General features: G+C 48.5%; 1 protein-coding gene across 1 annotated transcript in view; it reads right to left on the reverse strand.

Annotated features, from left to right (window-relative positions):
• LOC125944038 (uncharacterized) overlaps window positions 1-23052 on the reverse strand; it is a 35599-nt gene extending 12547 nt beyond the window's left edge. The window contains exon 1 of the mRNA XM_049663775.1: window positions 22848-23052. Within this exon, the coding sequence (XP_049519732.1) occupies window positions 22848-23052 (205 nt within the window). The remainder of the gene's footprint in view (window positions 1-22847) is intronic.
• Window positions 23053-25511: the final 2459 nt, after the last annotated feature.

Below are 25511 nucleotides of genomic sequence, written 5' to 3' on the forward strand. Positions count from 1 at the left end.
CAAAGTTGAACGTGTTTTAGTGAGTCACTTTGTTCCTTACAAGCCGTAGGCAAAGTGTCGGCCAGATTCAGACAGTGATATTGGTGAAGTAATAAATGGTGAAAGTTGCAAAAAAAAAGGGGGGGGGGGTTCTCAGAGCACTACTTTCCTGGACTCCATGCACCAAAAACTGCGTTTGTAATGATATATGTGCCCCCACATGTGACGGGCAGCGAAACCATCTGGTTATTATAACTGAATGCATCAATATAGCAAGGTGCTGTCTCACAACGTGGCACCCTTTCATTTGCACTTCTGGCAAGCTGCCGTATGCACTGATGCATAAACACATTCCCAGGGGAAAGAGACGAAGTTACCGTAAAAGCCACGTGATGCTTTTAACATGCTGTATTTGTTAATGTTTCTGTTGTTACAGCTGATAGAACTTTCTTTAGTGCAAGTTGGTTAATCGCGTTGCGGCAACAGCAACAGAAGCAAGGTCAGAATAGTAGGAGAAAACACAGCCAGATGGCAGACTAAGGTGGCCTGGTAGACGAGAGAGAAAAGCTTTATTGACATCGAAAAGGCCAGCCCTGCTATTCACAGGACTTGGTGCTTCGAATGAGACGACTTAATGAAATTGTAAAGGAAGATATGTCTGCAGAATGCTTACAAGAACAAGCGCAAAAACGAAAGGACAGAAATAGGAATAAACACATACACGCACGGAAGCACACACATATTCACACACATGCACACAAACGCGAGCGCGAAAACTAAGATCTGTAATACAAAAAAGGGAAAATAACAAATATACACAAACACACAAGAAAACACGCACACACATTTAACGCAGACGCGAGTAGAGGTATTAGGAGTCAGTTCACAAGCAGCTGTGCCTACTTTGTCGTACTTTTTATTGCGATAGCAATTATACGGAAACTCAAAGCGGATTTCTACGTACACGGGTGTTTTCGCATTTCGCCCCCATCGAAATGCGGCCACGCCGTAGTGGGGGACTCCGGCAATTTAGACCACCTGGCGTTCTTTAACGTGCACCTAAATCTAAATACACGGATGTTTTCGCATTTCGCCCCCATCGAAATGCGGCTACGGCGGCCGCATTTGGATGGGGGCGAAATGCGAAAACATCCGTGTATTTAGATTTAGGTGCACGTTAAAGAACGCCAGGTGGTCTAAATTGCCGGAGTCCCCCACTACGGCGTGCCTCATAATCAGAACTGGTTTTGGCACGTAAAACCCCATAATTTAATTTTTCTACCGTCGGCGTCGCTGTACGTTTCCGTATTACGTCAACGGCGATGAAATCGTCGCCGCGTGCCGGATGCCGTATGTGCGAGTGAAAGGGCGCGTGGGATGCGCGCTTTCTCGGGGAGCGCTGAGCCGTGCTCCCTCAAGGGCTGCAGAAGATAGCGCCAACCTTTCCCTTTCCCTCAAGAACCACTTATCATCATCGGGGAGCGAACGCACCGCGGAGAACAAACGCGCGTTCTGCGCTGGCGCTCCCTGAAGGGCTGCAGAATTAAGCGTCTCTTTCCTCCTTTCCATTCACCATATATATTGTAACGACGTGGGATCGACGAGGACGCGGAGCAGCACCAACAAGGACACCTTATCAATTGTCAGAAAAACCAACAACGTCTTCTTCGTCTCCTACGCTTAACCTAAAAGCCCGCGCTACATTAACCTCGTCCCCACTGGCACATACCCGCGGCAATATAGTTGTTCCATTGGCTCCCCCCGTAGAAAAAAAAATCATCATCCTGATGACAGAGGCTTGGCAAACTGCGATAAAGAAAAAAAAACTGCACAGTCTTGTCAGTCTTCATAGTACGGCTTCATACGAAGCACGTGAACGACCTCGGGTAAATGCCGTCGGCGCTTTGAACAGTGAGAGCCCTCCGGAACGACTTCGTAGGTGACATCACTGACGCGTCAAAGAACTATGTAGGGCCCGAAGTATCTGCGCAGGAGCTTTTCAGAGAGCCCGCGCCGACGAATAGGTGTCCAGACCCACACTTCGTCGCCGATGTTGTATGTTACGGGTCTGTGCCGAAGATTGTAGCGTCTGGCGTCACAGTCCTGTTGTTGGTGGATTCGCCAGCGCGCAAGCTGCCTAGCTGCTTCTGCTCGCTGTGTGATGTCTTCAGCACCCGCCTCGTTGTCATCAAATTCATGAGGGAGCATTGCGTCTAATGTTGTCGTAACCTCACGGCCGTACACGAGGCTGAAGGGTGTCTTGCGAGTGGTCTCTTGACGAGTCGTACTGTACGCGAAGGTAACACAGGGTAAAACCTCGTCCCAGTTCTTGTGCTCTACATTGACGTACATGCTTATCATGTCAGCCAGTGTCCTGTTGAGTCGTTCCGTCAGCCCGTTTGTTGGAGGGTGATGGCCGTGGTATTCCGGTGGGCGGTACCACTTAAACGTAGAACGATGTCCAAAAACTTGGCCATGAACGCAGTACCACTGTCCGTGATGACTACGGCGTGAGCGCCATGTCTTAAAACGATGGATCCAAGAAAAAGTTGCGCCGCTTCATCTGCTGTTCCCCGTCGCAGAGCACCTGTCTCGGCATATCTAGTGAGATAATCCGTGGTGACGATTATCCACCTAGTGCCGGCAGTACACGTTGGGATGGGGCCCAGAAAATCCATGCCTACTTGTGCAAATGGTGTTGCAGGTACTTGAACAGGGTGCAGAAGGCCGGCTGGCTTGATGGAAGGCGGTTTGCGGCTCTGGCAATCCAGACAAGTCTGAACATAATGTTTAACGACCGCAGCAAGTCTCGGCTAGTAGTAATTGTGCCGAATCCGTGCCAGTGTGCGAGTGTAGCCCAAGTGCCCAGTGGTCGGCTCGTTGTGGCAGGCCTGTAAGATTTCATGTCGAAGCGATGAGGGAACAACGAGTAAGTAGTTGCTGCCGCTAGGGGAGAAGTTCTTGTAGAGTACGTTGCGGCGCAAGCAGTATGACGCCAGCCCTCTTGAAAATAGCCTCGGCACGCTGTTGGTTGGTCCTTCCAGGTAATCAATCAGCGGCAGAAATTCAATGTCATCTCGTTGCTGGCGTGAAAGATCGGCAGTGTCCACGAGTCCCAGAAAGACCGTGTCATCGTCTTCTGCGTGCCGTTTTCCTGACTTGTATGCGACAGTATAAAGTCGACTTCTTGGAGTCGAATACTCCAACGTGCGAGCCGGCCGGAAGGATCTTTCAAATTAATGAGCCAGCAGAGCGAACGGTGATCGCTAATAACGGTGAAAGACCGACCGTACAAATACGGACGAAATTTCAGAACTGCCCATACCATTGCGAGGCATTCCTTTTCAGTGGTGGAGTAGTTAGCCTCCGCTCGGGAGAGCGTCCTACTGGCGTAAGCGATCACCTTTACGCTGTCGTCCTGCCATTGTACGAGCGCCGCCCCTAGACCGACATTACTAGCGTCTGTATGCAATATCGTCGGGGCGTCTTCATCGAAGTGTGCAAGCACGGGAGGCGCTTGCATACGTTGCCGGAGCTCATGAAATGCCCGCTACTGGTCTTCGCCCCAAGTGAAAGGGATATCTTCTCTGGTGAGCTGTGTTAACGGCCACGCGATGCGCGAGAAATTCGCAATAAATCGACGGTAATACGCATATAGTCCCAGAAAACGTCGCACGGCCTTTTTGTTTGATGGGGTCGGGAAATTAGCGACGGCAGCAATTTTATCCGGATCAGGTCGGACTCCTTGGTTACTGACGACGTGACCGAGGAACTGGAGCTCTTGAAAATCAAATGGCACTTTTCAGGCTTCAACGTGAGACCGGCAGATCGTATTGCTTCAAAAACAGTTTTCAGCCTGCGTAAGTGTTCGTCGAACGTTGCGGAAAAGACAACCACGTCATCCAGGTACACCAGGCATGTGTGCCATTTCAGTCCAGAGAGCACAGTGTCCATTAGACGCTGAAATGTTGCTGGCGCTGAACACAAACCGAAGGAAAGGACCTGAAATTCATAAAGTCCGTCAGGCGTCACAAAGGCGGTTTTCTCACGGTCTCTCTCATACGCTTCGATCTGCCAATAACCGCTTTTCAAGTCCATTGAGGAAAAGTAGCACGCGTTTCGCAATCTGTCCAAGGAATCATCAATACGTGGCAGTGGATAAATGTCCTCCTTTGTGACCTGATTGAGCTTCCGATAGTCGACGCAGAAGCGCAGGCTACCGTCCTTCTTTTTCACTAAAACTACAGGTAACGCCCAAGGACTATTAGATGGTCGAATAACGCTATCTTCCAGCATCGTCTTCACTTGTCTTTCGATTGTCTCGCGTTCCTTTGGGGCCACGCGATAAGGGTTTTGTCGAATAGGTCGGGCGTCGACATCAGTAATGATGCGATGTTTGGTAAATGGCGTTTGACCTACTCTTGACGCAGATGAGAAACAGCCCTGGTACTGGTTGATGAGCTCAAGAAGACGGTTTCGCCTAACGGCCGTTAACGTCGAACTAACGTCTACAATAGGCGCAGCTGTTGGGATCATAGATGTCTCCTGCGCTAAGTGGCAGTCTTCTATCGGTATAACTTCGTCGAAATAAGCCACAGCAGTGCCTCTCACGATGTGTCGACGCTCCTTACTAAAATTCGTCAGCAAGAGTTTGGCGCTTCCGTCGTTTACATTGATAAGTGCTCTGGCAATGGAGATGCCGCAATTCAGTGCTGTCGCCTTGATGTGTTCAGCGACTCCAGTCCCATTCTGCAGGCTGTCACAGTGCACGGGTACGAGAGAGCAACTCCGCGGCAAAAGTATCGCGTCGTCTGCAGCTATACGTAAGCGACGTTGTGGATGCTCCTCATGCGTGACATTATCCGAGTTCGTGACAAACGTGACGCTTCTGTCGCGGATGTTAATCACGGGACCGTACGCATGCAGGAAATCCATCCCCAATAGAAGTTACTTGCAACACTCAGAAAGAATGACGAGGGTGGCGACGAAGGTTGAACCGGCAATTAAGAGTCGGGCTGTGCATTTCCCGACAGGTGTCATCAACTGACCTCCGGCGGTTCTTATGTTGGGTCCGTGCCACGGCGCAGTAGCGCGCCCAGGATCTCTGCCAGGGGGGTGACAGTTTGCCAATGCCATCTAAACAGCACTAATTTCGACTTCTTCACGGCAAATGGTAAAAAAGAAATGCGCTTTTTGCGAGTGTGCAGACGATTGCGCGTCTTACATCTTAGTTGCAGTACTGAAATGCGTAAGGAAAGAAAAAGGGTTAAACAAAAGGGGCGATTTAGTCGGCCTCAGGGGGGGGGGGTTACAACCCCCGAATCCCCCCCCCCCCGTCGGTGCGCCACTGCCACGGCGTCTTCACCTTCCTTAGTTTGTCGGCGAGCCGTAAACTTATGATTCAAAAATGCGAGCCAGTGTCAACAACACACTAAACATTTTCACACCCTTAAGGGTGTTAAAATGGATGTTTTCCGCATTTACACCCCCGTGCACACCCTTTTAGCACCCATTTTGTAAAAAACACCCTATCATATGGGTGTATACGGCACTTAAGGTGTGAAGTTGCTCAAAGAAGGGTGTTAAATCGACGACTGAAGGGTGTTGAACACAAGGATGCATGCATAAATCTGGCCATAAGAACGCGCATACGTCCGCGCAATGAGCCACGTGTCTATGTATGTCATTTTTTTCTAAGATACTGATGTTAATGGCATGACGGGCACTCCAAAACGTATTACCTTGAAAAGTAGACACATTCAGTTGCAATTTCATGAAATATCATTAGATTTAGTTCTCACTGTGATACTACAGTGCAATTAGACACTTTTAATACAAACTGCAGTAATTGAATGAAAACGCGCAAGCAACTCGCAAAATTTTGCAGGAATTTAGCGGTGCCCTTAACAGCCCAACAAAAAGTTGAGAACCCCGGTGAAATGTCTTTTTAAGCGATTCAAGGTAGTAATTAGACACGCAGGCATAAAAATTAGGCTAATTCACTTGTCAACCAACCAAGTCAGACAATCCTGCTTACGTAATTGAAGCCCATCATCGATATAGTTCATAAATGGTTCTTTGAATGCCAAGAACTGATGCCGCTAATTGCTTCAGTGTAATGAATTCCGGACTATGAAAATATGGAAAACCGAAACATGCACTGCGGAAGAGCACAACTGTCACTCCTTTGGCAGACGCCACAAGTGATGTGAATGCTTGCGCCTCACACGTGGCACGACCAATAATGTAATGTAGCGCTCTTATCGAGCCACGATCTCGCTGAAACTTTATGCTGTGACCTGGCATGGTCTCCTTGATCGGACGCAGCTGGTATTTTGATCGTACCTGTAGAAGCGCGCTGATCGGCTCACTCACGGTCAAGATTTCTGCGATGCACTCAAAGTCATGCAGCCGAGACATCGTAAAAAAAGAAAAAAAAAAACGTAACGCTCGACACGAAACGTATTCGCCACTCCGAGCTCACCGGTACAGCTAGAGACCACAACGAAGTGGCAGCAAGCACGCGGCCACGCCAACACGCAAAGCTGTGAGAATAAAGGGGCAACGGCAGATCATTTTTATCGTTCGACTGAGTTCGGCGCAGCGCGATTTACGCGGCTGCGCCCTCCCGACTGAAAAGCGACCGGAACTGACGCTACGACTCTTTACCGTTGCCTAGACAACCCGGCGCGCGGCAGGGTGGGAAGGCGGAAGCTGCTACGCCACCTCATTGACTCTTGTTTCAAAAGATGCGTTGTCTCTTTTTTGTCTGTGTCCGCGTCTCGCGCTCTGGGATTTCATTTTAAACGTGTGATTGGTATTATATGCGGTCTAATCAGAGACGTGGTCCGTGCGTTGTGTATTAATCGTGCCCCACCTCAACTCAAAGCCTTGGCATGCGCTGGAAGATGGATCCACGGAAGCAGATACGAGCAGTTGCAACGTGCCCCGTGTCGGCGGTCGGTATACTACTGTCAGTATGGAAAGTTTCAGGCAAGTGTCCGTTCATTTGGTGTTTCTTTATTTGATTACGTGTTATTGTTGGCTGTAGAGGTATCTCATTGTGATCCGATAGCATATTTCACTAATGTAAGCGCAAAAGCATTTGCACGCAGTACTACGGCAAGATGGCTACCTCGATTGCCCCCGTGTGACTAGCAAGATGGCTACCTCGATTGCCCCCGTGTGACTAACGTTTCTGTGGCCACGTCGGGCGTGGTGCGCCTACTTAATCGCCGCTTTGTTTCTGAGCGCTTGAACTATCGGAAATGTGGTGTTCTTGCGAGTTCAGCGCGGCTTATAACATGGTCGTTCGTTTTGTGTCGAGTAGAAAAAAACACACCGCATATCCACGGGGTGAATGATGATGAGTGGGCGAAGCTCCGGAGGGAATCATCGGTAAACCGTGAATCTTCCGTGTAATTCGCCCAGTCTCGCCACACTAAATCGAACGATTGACTTCCACCAATGACACGTGCCATATGTGACGTCATTTCTATTTTATAACAGCGCCCTTCATTATAATTGCACCATCTCCCGCTGAAGGGGACGCTATCACAAACGCGTTAGAACCGTGCAGTACTCGCTAGTAAGGCGGAGAGGCCACAGCGTCTTACGCAGCCGTTTACACATGCCGGAACGTTCACCGCGTTTGCCGACGCCATCATCGTTTATGAATACGGGGGTAAGGAGGAGAGGCCACAGCGTCTTACACCAGCTTCTTACACGGGCCGTAACGCGCTAGCACAAACGCGTTAGAAACGCGCAGTCTTTCGTTAATGTGGGGTATTTATTGCCATCGTGGTGCGTGTGTCCATGTGCGCTTCGTGGCGTAGTGGTTAGCGCCGCGCGTTCGAAGCGAGGGGTCCATGGTTCGATTCCGCTACGGACACAACTTTCGGAATTTTTTTTTCTCATAAAAGTAGACGTGGCTACCTACTACCACGACGACGACTACTACTACGACGACGACTACTACTACTACTACTACTACATACTACACAGGAGGGACAGACCCACACCCTAAGGAGCTTCGCCCCTAAAAGAAGTGACGACTGGCTTCGCCTTTCGAAAGTACCGGCGCTATATTGGCTCTCCCTCGCGCGCCCGCGTACTGCTGCTGCTGCTTGCCGGACGCCTTCTTCAGCGTGTTTTGGGCTATCTTTCTCTCTCCGTTTGTGTGTGTTTGTGGTGTGTGTTAGCGCGCGCGTACGTGTTTTGTAAGCGCTTTACGTGTGCGTGCGTGCGTCCGTGCGTTTTATTGCGATAGCAATTATATGGACACTCAAAAGCAGATTTCTGCCGTCGCCGTCGCCGTGAGGTTCCGTATGACGTCAATGGAGATGAAATCGTCGCCGAGCGCCGAACGCTGTATGTGCGAGTGAAAGGGCGCGAGGGGCGCGCGCTCTCACGGGGAGTGAACGCACGGCGGAGAACAAACGCGCGTTCTGCGCCGTGCTCGCTTAAGGGCTGCAGAAGTAGGCGTCTCTTTCCTCCTTTACAATCACCATATATGTAGAGCAAACGCGCCTTCTTCTGACGCGCGAGAGGCCGTGGGGGAGGGGGAGGGGGAGGGGGAGGGAAGGGAGGCGACGTTTAGCTGCGGCACCAAGTGCCTATTTATATCAGAGGCTCCGGCAACAGTCACCAACGCCGCACGCATTTTGAGCGAACGCGGGCAAAATGCCGACGGCGTCGACAACAGTTCTGCGTGTCGCCGGTGCTGCTGCATGTCCAAGTTTATACAGCTGATAAAGCTAATATCATTACTACGTATAGCTCTCTACAAATTTGCTATCGCAATTGATGCTTCGCCTTTCAGGTGAAACTGCGACAACTTTTTTTCTGAGCGCTCTGTACGTGCGTTCGTGCATGTTTTTGAGTGTTTTGTATGTGTGCGTGCGCGCGCGTGCTTGTATGCGGGTCTCTATGTGCTTGCGCGTGCGTGCGTAAGTGCGTGTTTTGTGAGCGCTTTGTATGTGCGCGCGTGCCTGTTGTGAGTGCTTTGCATGTGTGCGTGCGCGCGCGCGCGCTGCTGCTGCTTTGCGAGCGTTTTGCTTGTGCGCGCGTGCTTGTATGTGTGTATCTATGTGCTTGCGTGTGCGTGCGTTCGTGCGTGTTTTGTGAGTACTTAGCGTGTATGCGTGCGCGCGCGCGTACGTGTTTTGTGAGCGCTTTGCGAGTGCGGGTGCTTGTATGCGGGTCTCTATGTGCTTGCGCGTTCGTGCGTGCGTGTTTTGTGAGTTTTCTGCGGGGGCGCGCGTGCTTGTGTGTGTGTGTGTGTGTATTTATAAAGTCGGTAGTTTTACACTCAATAAACCTCTTCAAAATTGGTACAGCGGCTGTCCCCGCCCTGTAAACCGAGTTTGGTGTCGAGCCACCCTGGAATATATGGAGGCGCCGGAGGACCAGTGGAAGGTGTAAGTTTCCTCCTTTTTCCCCCCTCTACCCTGATGAATCCACTTCCTTGATTGTTATTGTGAATTAAACGTTTCATCAACAGCATAAATACATGAATCAGAAATCTGGAAAGTGTGTTTCACGATTACACTAATTTCGATCGTGAAACGTGTACCTTGGGTTAGCCCACATTTCCTTGAAGTAGGCAACTGCTTACGAGGCGGCGGCGGGCGAAATGCTGCCGCCCTTTTCGCCCGCATAAAAATGTTTTGCCTACAAATGCAAAAACGCCCGTGTCTCGTGCATTAGGGGCACGTTGAAAAACCCCTAGGGGTCAGGATCAATCCAGAGTCACCCGCTATCCCGTGCCCCTTAATCAAATTGTCGTTTTGACACGTAACACTCCCGAATTCAAGGAGACAACTGCTTAAATTGTGAATAGCTGGTTATTCGCGATATTCCGCATATAGCAATTGGTTTAAGCAGCTTTTACTGAAGATATGAAGTGCTAAGATTTAGGTCTCTCTGGGGTGGTTCTCATGCCCTTCGAAAATTGTCCTCTATAGCCCAATTATAATTCGTAAAAATGGAATTTATAAGGCATGCCCTCGGACTCGAGAATGTGTTTGATTGAGCTGTAGGTTTAATTGAGAAGGTTGCAGTGAGTCCAATAATTTTTTAATGCTTTTTCAGTAGGAGCGTCAAAGTGTAAAAAAAAAAGCGTATGTGTATGTGTAAATTGTTGAAAGCGAGTCATGTGGTGCAGGTGTGCGTGTGTGTGTGTAAGACTTCGCTCCTCGAAAGGGCAGGACTTGTGTAAAGTGAATTGTTGAACAACACTTTGCAAATGTGGTGAACATGGTTTAAATAATGGATTTGAGACCTGCAAGGAGTTGCGACATTCTAACGCATTCCTCTTGCATTTACCACGGATTTGCCACTGAATTGTACAACTCTCTGGTGCTGTTTGGCCAGAAAAGGCAAGGAAACAATAATTAATCTAATTTGCTTCATTCACACTATTTATAGCCAACATAGTAGCCAAAGTCACTAGTGTGATCGAGTATATATTTGCAATGTGGCACTAAGATTACCCATTACATTCAACTTAGCCGCTTTCATAGCTGGTAATAAACTTAGTGAGCACTAAAAGAAATATTAAACAATAGAAATACCGCTGGCACAGCACTGGCAACAGTGTATGAGCAGGCAAACGTATATGTGTGTGGAAATTTCAATGCAATGAACTTTCACTACAACATGTGTGGTTTGAGGCTTTTTTTTTCTCAGTGAGCTGTACCGAGTCTATACTTTGATTTTTCTCTTGCCAACCAAAATCACCTTTATTGCCAGTGATCTTGTCTCTCGTTCTGGTAGCATTTTTTATGTGGAACTAAAAATGTCATTTCTTGCAGGTCATCCAGATGACAGCCTCACAATTCGCAGCCTTTGTGCTCTCCATCAAAAACCCATCAGGGGCAAGTCGCTTATGTTTGCCTTCAGACAAGACAACATTGTAAGTAGATATAGGCGTGTAGTCGAATATTCTGAAACAAGTTTCCATTAAATACTGTGAGGCTCCTTTGATAGCCTTAGGTTCATATTTTGTGCAGTTGTGTGTATGCAGTTTTTAGATATTGCCGATGGCACAGTGCACATTGCAGATATGACGACTATGAAGTATCTACTTGCAATTTCATCATTGCCTTTCATAATGAAGTTTTTCTTTTGTGCAAGGATATTCAGAGATTGGGGCATTTCAGCATCATATTCTGTATTGTGTATTCAGTGCTCATTTTAAGTTACCCTCCTCCTACCAATTTATTTGCGGGAAAAGAGTATTTGTTTACCCTCTGCAATGCGATTCTGATTTGCTCATTGCGTCAAACTCCTCTACCTTTAATTATCACATAATTATCACAACCTCAAAATTTCGGCTGTTATTGTTTTGAAAACAGTATCAAAATCAAAATGTGCTAGATTGCTATCAAGACTGCAAGGGAATTGATGAAATTGCAAGAAACCGTGGTTTCTTATGGTAGTTGAAAACCTCTTTTCAGCAAACCATGTGCCTATTTCGTTTACTGAGCTGCTCATGAAATTCGCAAGCATGTTTGATTTAACACAGTCGTTACAGGAGAAGATAATAAAAAGAAAGATTAACAGGAGCACTTTTCATGAGGATGCAATGCTTTTGGACATTCTCCAGGTGGCAAAATGTACATTTAGGAGAGAGAGTGACCTGGAATCGGAGAGGGTGGGGCAGGGAGCCAATTTGCAGTCATTGTGACTCATGCATGTAGTGGCAACACAGGATGAGAAATAGTTGTGGCACTGCGGTCTAGTAAATAGGTCAGCACTTAGATAAATTCCCCCACAGTGAGGGGTAAACGTAGGATATGTTGTCCAATAAAGATGGTGCTTTTAGGAGACAGCAGAAAATTTTAGGCTCTAGTTGAGCAGCTACAATATGAAGGACCACGTAAATTGTAGGAAGCCAACATAAACTGAGTAGAAGGACATACGTCACTGTTCAGAGCACGAAGTAGAAATTCGGAGCATCAGGAAGGATTGTAAGTATAAATAAGGGAATAGTACTTGTCAGCGTATTGCCGAGCTAACAAGGGCAAAATCTAGTTGGCAGGACGTTCTATATTTTCCAGGGAAATGTGCTGAAACACTGATTCTTACTCAGTCAGTAAAGAAATATACAACAATAAATAAAAATAACTGCGTATACAGAAAAGGCCTTATAGACTGCAGTGGAGAGTTGGACATTGTTGAGCTAGATGCAAGTACTGCTTTGCTACTGTAACGCAGGGCAGGTGAGAATGCAGTTGGGGGTTTCGTTATTTTCGTCTGTTGTGCACTCTCTCTGTACAATAGTGCTCTTCGTCTCGGAGTGTATAAATGTTGCATTCAAAACAATTCTCATGCCTTGAGCACAGCAGTCTTATTGTGTCTTCTCCCACGAAGTCTTCTGCTGCAGTGCTTCTGAAGTGTAATGCACAACTACATTGCAGATTTTATATTGTGAGTTTTATATTGCGGTCACATCCATGCTCCTGGAGAAATGCCCATTGCTAAGAGACGTCGTTGGTAGAGTCAACATTTTATGCTCTTATTTTCCATAGTGAAAAGGCTACTGTATATTCATTTTTGCTTCTATGCCATTTTGTATTCACGATGACATAGTGATCGCGGTTTCTAAATTTGAAAACTGGAACTTTTGCCGAATTGAGCTGTGCCTTGTGTTCGGTGACAATAATTAGGGGTGTTGTTTTCAGAAGCTTGTTGCCTTATCAAATTCCCCGCAGTGTATAGGATCGTAATGAAATGTAGTCAACTCTCATGATTCTGTTATTTTGCTAATGCAGGAAGCAGGATTCCAGCACAGCCATCTCCTGCACTTATGGTCAAGATGCTCAGACAATGGAGTTCCTGTTCCTTGTGGTTAACCGTGAACAGTATTCTCGCTTTTATGAAAGCTAAAGGTGATTTCCTGCATAAATTAGGATTTTGCAGCTCAAATGTATACACTTTATTCTAATTTGAAGCAACTAATATATGCTGTTTAATACTTTCATACTGTTTGGTACAATCATTTCTTGTTGGCAAATATTAAGCATGATGTTTAACATTTATTTATGCATTACTGGCTGATGCATGATGGCCTGTGTTTAAAAAATGTGAACTCACACATTTGAAGCTTCATTCAGTAACCAGAGTATGGCTGCTTTAATAAACATTATTTGCTCATTTATGTACAAGCCCTAATCTTCCATTATTGCACCAAGTACAAATAATTTAGAAATTGGCAATGTATCATCCGCATGTGGCCAGTAGAGTACCTTAATGAACAGTGGTTTGTTTTTATAAGGCAGCTATTGATACGGCACTTCTCACCTAAACAGTAATAAATCTGGCATATTTAGGCTGTCTTGCAGTAGAAAAAAACATTTTCAAGCAACATTTTATAACAGACCATGCATTGCTTTCGCATTACAAAATTTAAGGAAACCAGAATTGTAATCGGAAAATCTGCTACACAGCATTTTAGCTCAGAGAACTCTATTTACATTTAAAAAAAATGGTTTAGGTGGGAAAAAAATTTTCTTGCTCAAGGAATCTTGTTTAGGAGCGAAAATTCATCTTGATGCTCCTGGATCAAACCTTATTTAAAGCAAGTTCATGTGTGAAACATACGGTGCTTCAGTATATCAAAAATGTGCGCCAGTCAAGCTTTATATCGACTTTCCAAATCAGCTTTTCACAATGATTTGCCATGACATTGGTGTACAAAATAACAGGGTGTGTTTCTTGTGTGCGTGCTCTACTTCCCTAATTGACCTTTGCAATATATATATATATATATTTTGCAAGGCCACCAAAACTAGAATTTTTGTACCTGAAATTTAATATTGAAAATTTATTCCTTTAAGTGGCACCAAACAGGCTGTTTTAGGGTTACCATATATACAGGTTGTTTCAGTTAACTTAAGCTAAACATTACATAAATGCAAATGCTACGTAGCTGGACAGAACCAAGGTAATGTTGTTCGCCATCGCTTGGAGATACTCGGACTATTTTTTGTACTCGGCCTAATTCGATAATTAGGCCTAATTAATTATTCAACTTCTCAATTATAATTAGATGAAAAGTGTGAATGAGGAAATTGTAGAGCAACATGAGAAACTCCCAATACAGCTTTCTGTTGCTCAATACGTGCAAAATAAAATGGTTTTTCCGAGCGTGAAAGAAGCCCGTGAATATACGCAAAATTTTCGTCCGACTGGCCGCTCGAGGCACTTTATGTGTATTCGCGGGCATCTTTCACGCTCGGAAAAACATTTTTGTGTTGCACGTATTCAGCAACAGAAAGCTGTATCGGGAGTTTCTCATGTTGCTCTATACAATCTTCTAATTGACACTTGTCATCTAATTATAATAGTTGAGGAGTTGAATTAATAATTAAGTCTAATTAGGCGGAGTACAAAATATAGTCTGAGTAACCCCAAGCGACGGCAAACAATATTACTTTAGTTCTGTCCACCTACGGAGCATTTGCATATTTTTAAAGTTTGTCCCAAGTTAACTGAAACACCCTGTATATAGGACAGATTTGATCAGTTATATTTAAAAAACATTTTTGTAGGAAATGTAAATTTTCATGCACTTACAAATGTATTTGGTGATTGCACATTTTAGGTTGTTATGTATTATGTAGTTATGTATTCTAGCATGGAATAAATATATTTACTTTCCTTGAAAATGCAGTATCATATATGTGTTGCTGGTTCGTATTACATTTTATATGGATATGTAAAGCGTAATAATCATTGATGTAGATATGCACGCTCAGAAGTTATAGTATTGCTAGGTTGCATTTGTGCAGTGAAGACAGGTTTGGCCCTGAATTACTAATATTTATTGTCATCCACACGTATAAATGTTGTGTACGCCTATCGAAACTTCAAGCTTGGCTATCGGACGCCGTGCTTGGTAGCTGAACTTGAACCTTCTGGCACACACGAGTTATGCCTGGATCGCTCTATATAGTCATAATTCAAAGTATGTACAGCTGAGCCTGCCTTCCCTATACTGTAGAAATAAAGGGTGTACACCCTTTCAACACCTATGAAAATGGGTGTTAATGAGGATTAACACCCTAACACCCTTCATAATTTTTGCTGGACACCCTTCCTCTAGGGTGCTATAATAGCACCCCAACTGTAGGGTGTAGGAAACAGCACCCTTAGGGTGTCCCTCTGGCGACAAACTGATTTACACCCTTAAGGGTGTTAAAATGTTTAGTGTGAAGAGTGGCTACTTGGCGGCCGTCAATGCAAACTATGAGGTCGGCGCTGAAAACTTCAGTTACGTCTTTCGTAGTTGAGTCCGTCGTATTCGTCGTTGCATTCGCCGTCTTCACCGTATTTGTCGTTGCATTCGTCGGAGTCTTTACATCGTCCTACGTCGATAATGGGGGATATGGAGAACTTCGAGTACTGGCAACCTCACCCCCGGAGGTCGCTGCGTCTAGTGTCCCCGTCGCGGGCTAGGGGACCTGCCCCTAGTGACGTCGGCAAAACTGCGACGAATCGGTGAATTGTAGCGCGTAGCAGATGGCGAAGAAGAACGTGATCGGGGAGTCGTCGTATTTTGCGGCTGGACGTTCACAGGAGCGTCGTAGGCGCGTCGACCGTCATACGGAGAATAGGCGTAGTTGGCAGAAAAGCTTGGATATTGGGCGGCGCGGTAGTTATTCCATTCGTGGCAAACTCGATAGACGTGTCCAGCTTCGCCACAATGGTAGCACACTGGTCGGCGGTCGACGGTGCGCCACAAATCGGTTTTCCGACGCTGATAGTTCGGTGGCAACTCTCCATGGATCCAAGGATTGGCGTGCGTGTGTCGAAGATACGGCATTGTTTGTGGTGGAGTGATCGGCGAGGTCGGTAGAGTCAACGGGGTTGACGATATCGACTCTGTAGCGTAGGTGATGGTCTCGTTGTGGGTGTCAACGGCGGCGAAGTCACGTTGACTGGACGGCGAACAGCCTTCGCATAAGTAAGGCGCCGAGGGGCGTTACCACAGTCTGGCGATGAAAAAGCTTGCCGGACTTCTTTCCGCACCACATCAGCTACAAAAGATACCGCTGGCGCCGGTTCCGTACCCGTAGTAACAAATCCGAGCTGCCGAAGCTCTTCTCGCACAACCTCTCGGATAACTTCACGCAGAGGCTTGTCGTTACTCCCAAGCAGTACGGAAGTGTTCAGCCGCCGAGTTACTCGTGTCATGCTGGCGGTATCGTTGCTGTAGGGCCCGTTCAATGGCTGTGGCCTCTTTTGTGAACTCCGCCACTGTTTTCGGTGGATTTCTCACAAGGCCGGCAAACAATTGTTCTTTCACTCCCCGCAAGAGATACCGCAGCTTTCGCTCCTCCTGCATGTCAGGGTCTGGCCTACGGAAAAGACGGGCCATGTCTTCTGAGAACATAGCAACGCTCTCATTGGGTTTTTGAATGAGGATTTCAAGGAGCCGCTGCGCATTTCCCCTCCTGTCAATGCTTGTAAAAGTATCCAGCAGCTGTGTGCAGAAGTCGTCCCAGGTGGCAAAGCTTCTCTCCCGGTTGACGTACCACGTACGAGCATTGTCCTTCAGATAAAAATAGGCGCTGGAGAGCTTGTCCGCCGAGCTGGTCATACGGTTGTACTTGGCGACGCGCTCGAACTGGTCTAGCCAATCTTGGACGTCTTCAGAGGCATCACCATGAAAGCTCTCCGGAACCATAGGGTTCTGCAGGTTTACTTGCGCTGCAGCCGCGGTGGCCATGGTAGTTGCAGGAGGCAAACAATTTCTCGAGGTTTCTTCAGGGCACCGGACTCGGGCGCTAGGCCTAGTAGGCGGCGACTGAACCGGTGGACCGGTGTTTCGATGCGCAATGGCGATTCCGGGCTCGATCGTTGGCTCCGCGAAGGGGTGCCAAGCATGAAGGATGGAGACTACCCAGCACCTCCACCAGTGTAACGACGTGGGATCGACGAGGACGCGGAGCAGCACCAACAAGGGCACCTTATCAATTGTCAACAAAAGCAACGTCTTCGTCGTCTCTACGCTTAACCAAAAAAATGTCACAGTTTCGCCCTAAGGGCGAAGCAATGAATGCGATAGCAACACAGCAATGTCATACGAAGTAAGGTGAGCGGCTTTGGTAGCAATATGAATTGTAGTAAACATGAGCTGATTAAGTAAGCAGGTGTGCTGCGGCGTAAGTAGACCGACATGAAGAGAGACTCGATGACCACGAGAAGGCGCGTGTGAAACGGTGGTGTTGATGAGAAGCGCTTCCCGTGGGCAGCGCGTGCGAAGGGACACACCTGTAGCGCTGCACTGCCGATCCGGGCAGCATTGCGTGTATAGCGTGCGTTGGAAAATGTGGCCCGACTATTACGAACTGAATGAACAAGCGTGGTGTGAGCGCGCACAAACACGAAGAGATCACACTGAATGACAGCAGACAACGACTGTCAAAACGCTGGCAGCAAGCATACGCCGCAGCGGGCGAACGTACGTGCGGTCTATCGCTTCAACGGAAACTGAGCGGCGAATGCACTTAAAGGTCAGAGCCGTGTGGAGATAAGAGACGGTGCGAGCGAGCGACGAGCGCGGTTGTTGGCAGAGAAGTGCGCCCCCCCCCCCCCCCTTGCTCCCTCCGGCGCTGGCTTCCTGCTTCCTTGCTTGCGCGTGGGAGATTGAGTGCGTTCGCTCTCCGTGATAGCGCGCGTCTCCGCACGCTTCCTCTCGGGCAAACGGCGCGCGGCGAAGATTTTATCTATAGGGAACCTCACGGCAACGGCGACGGCGACGGCGACGCCGACGGCAGAAATCCGGTTCAAGTGTCCATATAATTGCTATCGCAATAAAAGCCCGCGCTACTTCAACCTCGTCCCCACTGGCACATACCCGCGGCAATATAATAATAAGCAAACGCGACTTATTCCGTCACGCGAAAGGCCGTGGAGGGACGGGAGGGAGGGAGGGAGGGAGGGGAGGCGACGTTTCGCTGCGGCACCAAATGCGTATTTATATAAAAACGTTGCGAGGCGAGAAAGTGGTAAAGACTTCCGACGCTGCTCGACGAGGTACCCGTACTGAGCTTGTAGAAAACCTCCGAGCCGCCCCCAGAGGCCCTGGCAACAGTGACCAACGCCGCGCGCGTTCGGTGCGAACGCGGGCAAAACGGCAACGGAGTCGACAACACTTCTGCGCGTTGCTGGTGCTGCTGTATGTCCAAGTTTATACAGCTGATAAAACTACTATCCTTACTGCGTATAGCTCTCTAATAAGTTGCTATCGCAATTGATGCTTCGCCTTTCGGGTGAAACTGCGACATTTTTTAATGTACATATTGACTCTGTGTATTGACTCTCAAAGGAATTTTTTAGTTGCAACATATCACGACAATCGGAAAGCATTGCAAAGCTGTGTTGTGGGAAAGCAAGTCGAGCGCTGGCAGCACAACTTATGCGTGATTGTGTCACAGCAGGCATTCTACAGCTGGAGCGTGCAGTGAGCGAAGAGTTCTAAGCGACACAGCGACGCGAATTCATGCCAAGCTCCCTTGTAAGGGCACCAGTGTATCAGTCATTATTTGATATTAGTAGTGAGGCTGACATTAAGGAAACAAACACTGCTACGAACCGCGTGACCGTTAATAATCCAATGACATTCGCTGAAGCAGTGCGTGTTAGTCACTCATGGTTACCATTGGTGACACTGCTGCCAACGATCGATCACTCGCGCGCTGAGCTGGCAGCAACGAATCTTTGCGTTGGAGGTTGCTTTCGCAAATCTTTTCTGTTCAGAAACTCGTAGGCTGGCTTCATCCGCGCACACTTTTCTCATTTATCCTGATACTGGTTTTGCTCCATCACTTCGCCATGTCCGACGAGAAACGCACGGGCACAGTACACGTAAAATCACATCATCTCACCCTACGGGCATCCATGGTGGGATGCGAAAGCATCGAGGGGGGTACGCATCGAGTTTCCATTTCGTTTCACTTAGGCAACACAACCCCGTGAAAGTTAGAGTGAGAGAATGTATTGAGAAGAGAGGAGACGTTTGTACGGGGTTGCTGCATCTTTATTTAGAGATCGTACGTGATTCCTAGCGTCGGTGCGCGCGGTATCTTGAAAACGATGGCTTTGTGGTTGGTGAAGTGTAGCGTCAATGGGTCTTGCTGCAGAGGGTCGAGTTTGAAATTTGCGAAGACGAGGTCTATGCACGTTACCCTGATGGTGGTGGGTTTCTTGTGATCTTGGGAAATGCATCGCAAAGAGTATACGTCCTTCATGTGCTGCACCAGCCAATCGGTTGTCAGTATGTCTACGTTGAAGTCCCCTGCGAGTATGAAGGGCGCGTGTCTGTAGGTCTTGGTGTACTCTACCATGCTCCTTGCGAGGTGAAGTTCGAAGCTTTCTCTTGAGATGTTGGGTTTGAGATACAGCCCGAAGTTCGGGGTCCGCTTGCCGACGCTGACGTTTACGTTCGGCTTCCCGAGCCTTCCTCTGCTCCGCGGCGGTGGCGCTGCCGCTGCAACTAGCGCCGACGTTGTTCATGGCGTTTCGCACATCGTTGCACAGAGATAGAATGACGGAAGCACAGTGAACGCGCGCTTTATACTGCGCCGCTACACTTGCGCCGCCTACCGGCGTACCCTTAGAGAGAGAGAGAGAGTGAGAGAGTGAGATGGACAGTTATGTGTAAGGATTTGCTGCGCCGCACCTGTGTTGGAGAGGGGGAGAGGAGGAGAGCTCACACCAGCATAGGAGAGGAGAATGAGGGAGAGTTGCGCATGCGGAGTATGGATGCGGACGCTGCAGGACGGACACTGCCCCGAGCATAAGATGCTCTCGCATCTAACACATTCGCCGCTCACAGTAGGTACCAGACTTTTAAAACTCTCCTCGTTGTAACTTCACTTAGGAGCAAAACAAAACACAATGTAACAAACACGCACTATGTTTGTTTGCAGCGGTTTGTCGCCGCGGGATCCTGTTTCCAGACGAAGCGCAGCGCCTTGTCGCCGATGTTCGCTGCAATCTTTCTTCGTCGGCTACACGGCTCAGAACAAACGCATGCAGGACAAATTGTGCATCGTAAGCTCACAATAATATTTGCGGCATGACCGACCCCCACAAACAATTCGAATTCACTCTGACGAAGGGAGACGTACACAGCTGACGCGACTCCGCCCAGTTCGAAGCGAGGGCGGGCATGTTAGGCATGTTCTCCGTCGGCGGTGTCACCGGCCTGCATGTCTCATGACTGTCACCTGAAGTGCGTGCCTACTGGTGGAGGCTCGTGTGCATCCGCCTTTGAGGGGCAAATGCCACTGCCTTCTAAAGTTGTACCCGACTACAGATACTTTAATTTTGGCTAAAATATCATGGGCCGAATTCATAAAAAGCTCCGTCGCATGCCCCCGCGCGAGGGACACGTGTAAATGCAGAGCATAGTGGGGTTCCGTGGTGTTGGTGTTGTTGGTGTGGTGGTGATGGTGTGGTGGCGGTGGTCTGGGTTGAGAGAGAAGAGAGAATTGTAATTAGGTAACGTAAAGTTATTATTTTATTGGCATCACTGCTATTCTTATTATTATATTATATTATTATTGTTTCTCTGTCGTTCTCTTCTTTTCTTTCTTCTTCTCTTCAGAGGTTGCGTCGACGAGGGGGATGCCTCCGGTTACGTCCATCCCTCTCTGCGGGGCGTCTGTGGAGCGTGGTCGCTGAGATGGTGAGTGGTGAGACCTCGGGGACCTCGATCGGCACGTTGACCACCTGCCCCCTGATGCCGTACTGATGCCCGCGTCAACCGCCGGATGCTCATGAACGGCAGTCGAGGCGAGATCAGCCGTTCTTCCACCGCGTTGAGTTCCGGCAGGTGCGCAGGACGCGGAGGGTACCTGTAGCCGTAGGCGACGCACATCGAAGGGACGACGCCTCGGACCAGCGAGTCCTTGCACGAGGCGCACACCGCGAACGCCCGGAACCGTTCCAGCGAAGCGGCGTCCGCGTCGTCGATGTTGCTGACGACGGGGATGACGCGCGCCAACGCGACAGTGCCGTCCAGGCATCCGCCGGCGTTGTTGCCGTTGTTGTTGCCGGTGCCGTGGTCGCCGCCGCCGTTGACGACGAAGCCGCTGAACCCGTCGTTATCGTTGACGCTGTCGCTGACGTTATCGCCGGTGTTGTCGGGCTTGTTGGCGGCGTCGACGACGAACGCGCTCCAAAGAAGCCGCAAGGCGTTCGTGCGATGCGCCGCGTTACGCATGTTCCCGACCGTGGTTAAGTTGTTGTCGAACCACAGCCGGTCGCACACGTCGCAGCTGTGCCCGAAGCTCCGGTCCAGGAACTCGCGTTTGAAGCGCGCGTCGGCACCCCCAAAGTCCCTTTGACGTTGCCCGACGGCTTCCGCGGCAGCGCCCTCCGTGGCGACGGGCTCCGCGGCGGCGGCGGCGGCCTCCAGACGACGACGCTTGCTCGCCGCCGCCTCTCGTTCCCGTACGCCGGGGTCCGCGGCCCGACGCTGACGCCTGCCCGCGGCTTCTCGTGCACGCTGCTCGGGATCCGCTTGTCGACGTTGACGCCTGGCCGCGGTTCCTCGTTCACGAAGTTCGGCGTCGGCAGCACGCTTACGACGCGTGTGTTCGGCGTCGGCAGCGCGCCGCCTCGCCGCCTTGTCTTCTGCTGCCGTCGACGAAGACGATGGTACGATGTCTTGAACTGGTGCTTCGGCGCTGATGTTGGATTGCGTCGAGGTACTAGTTGAAGGTCTTGTTTCCATCGCTTATCAACTGCGACCGCCGACGAACGCAGAAGAAGAGAGCGCAGGAGTTGACGAGTGGAGCCCGCGCCAACCCGCTTTATATTCCTAGCGCGCGCGTTAGAGGGAGAGGGGGTGGAGAGAGGGCGCGCTTGGCGCGCTATCACGCGAGCACCTGCTGTTGCTACGGTGCTTGCAGCGCCGGAGCGCGACTCAACCATATACGACACTGCGCGCGCTGCACATGTGCTGCAAGCGTGATGCGGGAGAGGAGGAGTGGGGGAGAGGGCGCACCTGTGCTTGAGCTGTTGCGGACGGACGGCGCACGCTACATGTGAGTTAAAGAAATGCTCTGCATTTAAAAGCACTAACGCTGCAATTTGCCATAACAGAGGTACTGGGATCGATACCCAGCACCTCCACCACAATGTTACGCGAAGGACGAGTCAGTAAGACGAACAACTATTTACTGGTTATATTTACAACAGCGGTTGCAGTGCTGACCGGTTAGATTCACAGCGCGAGTCCAGCTCGTTCTTCCTCTTCTTTTCTCGAGTGATGGCGCCCGCGCACCTCGTTCAGACAATCAAATACCACAGGCGTGTAGCAATATGTCAGCCAAGCTTTGTCGCAGACATAACATAAGCAAATGTTACCGGCCAATGCCAAACATAGCTGACGGAGGAAAAGCTTTGTGAATGTCGCCCCATATGTCTTAAGTGTTTTTTGAATATATTTAGGCAGTGTGCATTATTTCCAGCACTAGCGATGTTTATACAGTATTTTTTCTCTACTGAACTTTTGTCATTACCTCCAAATTTATTGTCCGCAAGTGTGAACTGGCTAAATACTGTGATTACGTCATCTCACTCTAGGCAATACTAGTAAGAAGCTGTTTACGTCACGAGATTAAACCGAATTATTGTGTTCAAATTCCCATACCAGGGAAGCATGTTAAGAATTAGCAAAAGCTAGCAATAAACGTTCTATTTTGCTTTAGGCGAACAGATACAGCCACGACAAGGCAAAAAAAAAAGCTTCTCTAGCCAATACCGAAGAATTCGCGCATCAGCTTTTGCAAAACTAAAGCGGCTTCTGAAAACAAACACCAAAGCTGCGTTGGAAATGAGACACGTACCAGAAATCTGGACCATGATTGTGAGTAGTGTAATTGGCAAGCTGGCGCTTTGGTGATCCACCCCAAACTCATCCATGAATGCAACGTAAATCACTGCGCTGTTCTTCGATACCATGGCTGCCAGCAGTGCAAATATTATGGACAGTGGAGCCAGAGTCCAGCAGCAATCCGTCACGATGCCGGCCGGGTAGAGTCCCTTGGCCATTATTTGCTCTGAATGTGCGGTTGAAAAACATACGATGAGCTGCTTCACATGGGCGTAGTGATGTACTTGCGCATAGTAATTCACATGCATGAAAGAACAAATACCCTTTAAAACAGGGAGAGCAGAACACTGGAGGCAAATTATGAACGAATCATTTTTACATACAGCGCTTTTAGCACAGCCACCACGTTAGCACAAATACGTAGTAAATACTGAGGTGACCGGTCAAAGCCGCGCAAACGCTGCTGGCGCTTTTACTGGCGCATAACCACAACGTAAAAAAAAACGAATGCAAACCAACAAAATGCTAGAATAAAAAGAGGAAATAAAAGAATTGAAAACTAAAATCTCGGTGCATTCGTATAATGACGTATAAGCTACAAAGGTGAATCGCACGGCGCATTTCTGCGCCGTGCGATTCACAGAAAAGCACGCATGCCCATAGAGAACTCGAGTCTGCGTGTATGACGATAGTTGTAGGCAGTTTCGTTCGTAGATTGCATGGCATAAACGAAGAGAATATCAGTAGATTCGGCAATTAAAGTTTTCATAACTATCTTGACACAAGGCAGTGCAGAGAGAGAAAAAGACAGGAAAAGCTATTCAATGAAATGCAGACTTCTGCCGAACAGTCGCCTACTAGCTAATTTGCATGAAGGAGAGGATGAAATATGAAAGGCCCTCAAATAGAGGGCGTAAAAAAGAAAAAGGTGCGAAAATGATGGGCTTCATATTTACATGCAAAGTGATGTTCGGGTGCTACTTTTACAATGAAGAGGATGTGAAATGACATTTGGTCAGTCTAATGCACGGTGTAAGAAGATAGGTGCTCCGACGGCGCGCCCGCGCTGGGGCGAGAGAGCGGCCACTTCTTGTGACCGGAAGTGAGCGCCGCCGCTAGGGGCACCACGTGTTCAGGAGGCCTTGGAGCAGCGGCACAAGAGTAGATAATTTACGACCTCCGTCAGCATTGCAACATCCATACCTAAAGATATGCAATTTTTCGTTATTCAGACGCCAAATCCTGAGCAGGTAAACGGTTTCATGCCACTTACTGTCAAAATACAGTCATTTCCAACACGACAGAGACGCGTCGTCTGCTCGAGCAGACGGCGCGCTGCTCTTGCCGCTGCTAGCCACATCTGAGTCAATTGGTATGTCGGCAGAAATATAAAGGGACGTTACTCCAACCAAACAGAGTCGTTTTAAGCAGGCGAACGACATATATGCATTGAAATAAAGCACCTCTACCGCGCGTGCCCATAGAAGCGCCAGCAAAGTGACCGAAAAAGTGGCCCCCAAAACAGGTGCTGCCCCTTGCGGCAGTGGCGTGCGTAGAGTCACACTAAGTGGCCGCGCCTCGCGCCGTCATCTGATCACCTGCCTTCTTACACCGTGGTCTAATGCTTATATATAGCATTTCGTAAATCCTTGCCGAGAAAGATAATATTCAGAAGATCAGTGAAGATCGAATCCCGGCCGCGGCGGCCGCAATCCGGCCGCGGCGGCCGCACGCCCGTGTGCTTGCGCTGTAGTGCACGTTAAAGAACCCCAGGTGGTCAAAATTAATCCGGAGCCCTCCACTACGGCGTGCCTCATATTCAGAACTGGTTTTGGCACGTAAAACCCCAGAAAGAAGAAGAAGAAGGAGCTTAAAGTATGTCGTCGCTAGAACGACAAGACATATGACCTAACATATTTCTGAGTTTCAGGGGTACCCAACTAATTTTTTCAATTTGGATTTCATTATAGATTGTTTCATTTCTATACGCCTATAAGTGTAAGAGGATCTGCTTTACTGTTTTTATACCACCACAGTTGTCTCAGTGTGGGTTGATGCACTGTCGAAGACGGCACAATAACTGATGTAAATGCAGCGTTCAGGTGAAAACGATGAAGCAAATTTACTTGCCACCTTGGAAGTTGGCGCGGAAGCACCAGCAGCAGCAGAATCATGTACGACATGATTAAACACTTTCACGAAGAAACTCAAATGACACTGCTTGCACTGTATAATGCTATATGGGCTGCAGGACATCTCCCATCTACATGGAAAGAAGCCATAGTAATCCCGGTTTTAAAACAGGGCAAGGACCCATCCTCTCTGACAAGTTATCGCCCAATTGCGCTCACTAGCTGTCTATGTAAGCTATTCGAAAAAATTATTAATCGTCGTCTTCAACATTTTCCTGGAATCTAACAGATTGCTTGACCCTTACCAATGCGGTTTCAGAGAAGGCCAGTCTACAACCGACCATCTCGTGCGCATCGAAACAAACATTCAGGATGCTTTCATACATAAACAGTTCTTCTTATCTGCATTTCTAGATATGAAGGAGGCGTATGACACAACGTGGCGTTACGGAATCCTGCGAGACCTCTCGGCAATGGGCATCCGCGGGAACATGCTAAATGTTATAGAGAGCTACTTGCAGAATTGTACTTTCCGGATCAAAATA

Source organism: Dermacentor silvarum, chromosome 3 (assembly GCF_013339745.2).
Source record: "Dermacentor silvarum isolate Dsil-2018 chromosome 3, BIME_Dsil_1.4, whole genome shotgun sequence".
NCBI classification, from domain to species: Eukaryota; Metazoa; Arthropoda; class Arachnida; order Ixodida; family Ixodidae; genus Dermacentor; species Dermacentor silvarum.